The following is a 3,238-nucleotide window of genomic DNA, read 5'->3' as shown; positions in this document are numbered from 1 at the left end:
AAGCTTACTTCGTATGACTTAAGTAATACAAATCTCGCATTAAAATTTAGATTGGTGATAGTTAAAAGCTTACTACGTATGACTTATTTAACATAGTTGCCATGACTAATCTTGATCTTGTCCAAAGGAGCTAGCTCGGTTGGTTGAGCACTCGATCGTCGTGATTTGGGTTATGGGTTCGAGTGCGGTCGCAACCCTCGTAGCTCTCATGTATGTCTGTATGGTTTCGCACGGGATATGTGCGAATTGCTATTTAAAAAAAGTTGTTCTTGCTCGTTGTCAGTGTTGGGGAAAAATGTGTCTCAACTTAATTTCGTGTCGTTTTCAGTTTCAAAAATTTCAGTTGAGGGCAAGGGGAAATGGAGAAATTCCGCCTCAAAAACAGAGAAAAATAGTGTAAAAACTTGAAAAAATAACCTAATTTTTTAAAATTTTCGCTTGACAAAATCAAAGAAAGGAATTTCAAGTATGTTTGGAAAAATGATTTTCCCGAACACTGCTCGTCGTTCATAGTGAAACGCACAGCATGGGCGTAGCACGGGGACTGTGTAGAAAAGATATTACCGTGACAGATTTCCTCATGTTCTCATGTATCTTGAGCTCGAGAGAGCCAAGCAAAGACATGATGGGTAGGCGTTAAATGAAGATTCTACATCTGCAGCTATCGGAACATTGCTCTTTGAGAGGCTTTTTTCCACAATCCACAAGGGATGAGGCTCTGGTGGTCTTTCTTAAGGACTGTGCTAAGCAGAAGGATCTCAGCACAGGGATCATACTACATGCTATCGTCATCCGAAAAGGCTCGCTTAATGCACATCATAATCTCGGTAGCACGCTTATCAATATGTATGCCAAATGTGGCAAACTTGCACATGCACAACAAGTGTTTGATGATCTTGTTGATCATGACATCGTATCGTGGACTGCTCTCATCACTGCATATGCCCAACATGGGCATGGTGAGGAAGCCCTACGTTGTTTTGATTGCATGCAAAGCAAAGGCCTCTTCCCCAATGCAATTACCTATGCCTGCCTATTGAAGGCATGTGCCGACATGGGAGCAGCTGAAAGAGGCATAGCCTTACACACAGAAATTGTGAGGAGGGGTTTGCTTGGGGATGATATTGTACTTGGGAATGCTCTATTCGACATGTACTTTAAATCAGGTGCTCCTTCAAGAGCAAGAGAGGTGTTTGATGAGCTTCCTTTCCATGATGTAGTCTCATGGAATGCGCTTATTGCTGGATATACACAGTGTGGACGCAGTGAGGAAGCACTCGATTGTTATGAGAAGATGCAACAGGAGGGCCTTTCTGCGGATCCTGTTACGTTGCTTTGCATCTTGCCAGTATGCGGCAGCAGAGGAGCTACCGAGAAGGGTGTAAAAGTTCATGCAGAAATTGTCAAAGAGGGGCTGCTTGCGGAGGATTGTGTGCTTGGCACTGCATTAATCGACATGTATGCTAAGTGTGGTGCACTTTCAAAGGCCCAAAATGTGTTTAGTAGTCTTCCTTTTCGAGATGTAGTGACATGGAATGCCCTTATAGCAGGATACACCGATGTCGGAAGGCATGATGCTGTTTTTGTCTTATTTAGCAGAATGGTAGGGGAAAGCGTAGACCCAACGGTAATAACTTTTGTTGTCGTGCTTAATGCATGCAGTCATCTTGGTTTAGTCGACGATGGTCAGGTGTATTTCAAGAGTATGAGCACGCGCTATGGCATCATTCCTAAACCAGAGCACTACACTTGCATGGTTGATCTCTATGGCCGTGCTGGCTTCTTTGAAAGAGCCATAGAATTGATAAGAAAGATGCCGTCTTCAGATTACCGTCCTGTATGGTTTGCTCTGTTGGGTGCTTCCAAAAAATGGGGAAATGTGTCGATAGGAATATTTGCCTTCAAGCATGCTGTACGGTTGGACAGAAGGTCTGCTGTTGTTTATGTGTACATGCGTGAGATTTTTGCAGCTGCTGGCATGCGGGCAGATGCAGACCGGATTGAGGCCATGAGATTAGAAAATGAAGCTTGGTTGTAGTTCATAGTTACATGGAACGGGAAACGGAAAGGACACTGGCTGCTGGCAAGGACATCTTAGCCAGAAATGGCTTGCTCTTTGCAATGGAATAGACTAGAACCGGCTTCTTATAGCTATATTTTGTATGTAACTCCAGAAGTTTATTAAGAAACAGAAAAAGAGAAACGAGAAACGGGTGACTTTGGAAACAGAGTTTCCGATCTGATAGGCCCCGAAATGGGGTTTCCATGTTGCTATAGTGTACTACTGTGATCTCTTCTTATATGCTGAAAGCTGGTCTGCGACTGGACATCACTAGAGTTGACATGGCTTGAAGTAGTTGCCAAGGTAAGGTATAGATATGCACCATATCACAAGGTATAACTTGCAAGCGATGTTCATAGATTCCAGGATGCAGGGGTATACCCCGCTTGGAGGGCTTTGCTATCTCAACAGTTGCTCATGCACACAGATTGTGGAACCTATTTCAGGCTGTTGCAGATTTTGAAAGAACGCTTATTGTCGGGACAAGGGTCGTGACAAAGGTCACGAGCAAGGGCACGCTGTAAGTACAGCCACATGGGTAGAGGTCCTAGGGCAAGGCCTTGCAAAGGGGAGACCGGCATACCACTAACTTCCCAACCATGCATTCTGTATCCCTTTAGCCTCAAACTTGCAAAAGATTGTTGTGCATCCTCCATCGAAGATGGGCTCTTCAGCTTTGCTTCCTGTACATTCGAAACATTGCAATCGGAAGTTGAACATAGTCTGGATTTGAAGCAGCATGTGAAAGAGATGCTCATGCGTTACACGGAAGTAAGCATTCAATATACGGCTGTTTGGGAGGCTCTTTGGGAGGTCTCAAAGCGGTGGATTGATTGCTTCTATTGCCATCCCAATTTTTTTTGCTGTGCATATCATGAAGATGTACTCGTATGCAATGATAGATTGACCATCAGGAAGAATATGTTTATGCAGGCTGTCTGACCTTGCAACATAAGAGGTCACATAGGACAGGCCCGCAATATGACGAGCATACAATTGATTATCGACTTCTCTTGAAATGACATGTGCAGTATCTGCAGTGCTTCAACCAATCATAATAAAGATCCAATTGTCTTAGGAAACAAGGCAGCTGGAGACAGACACTGTGGTTCAACCAATCATGATATAGATCCAATTATCTTAGGAAACAAGGCATCTGGAGCACTTTCACTTTGG

General features: G+C 43.8%; 1 protein-coding gene across 1 annotated transcript; it reads left to right on the top strand.

The window, feature by feature from the left end:
* The first annotated feature begins 475 nt into the window (after window positions 1-475).
* Window positions 476-2,582, top strand: LOC147447336 (pentatricopeptide repeat-containing protein At2g13600-like). The gene has a single exon (XM_086523170.1). It carries the CDS (start codon window positions 641-643, stop codon window positions 2,036-2,038), a length of 1,398 nt encoding a protein of 465 aa, XP_086379296.1. The 5' UTR covers window positions 476-640; the 3' UTR covers window positions 2,039-2,582.
* Window positions 2,583-3,238: the final 656 nt, after the last annotated feature.

The sequence above is a fragment of the Adiantum capillus-veneris genome, chromosome 11 (genome assembly GCF_014529385.1).
Source record: "Adiantum capillus-veneris isolate H3 chromosome 11, ASM1452938v2, whole genome shotgun sequence".
NCBI lineage: Eukaryota > Viridiplantae > Streptophyta > Polypodiopsida > Polypodiales > Pteridaceae > Adiantum > Adiantum capillus-veneris.
This window is presented reverse-complemented; position numbering and strand designations above follow the sequence as displayed.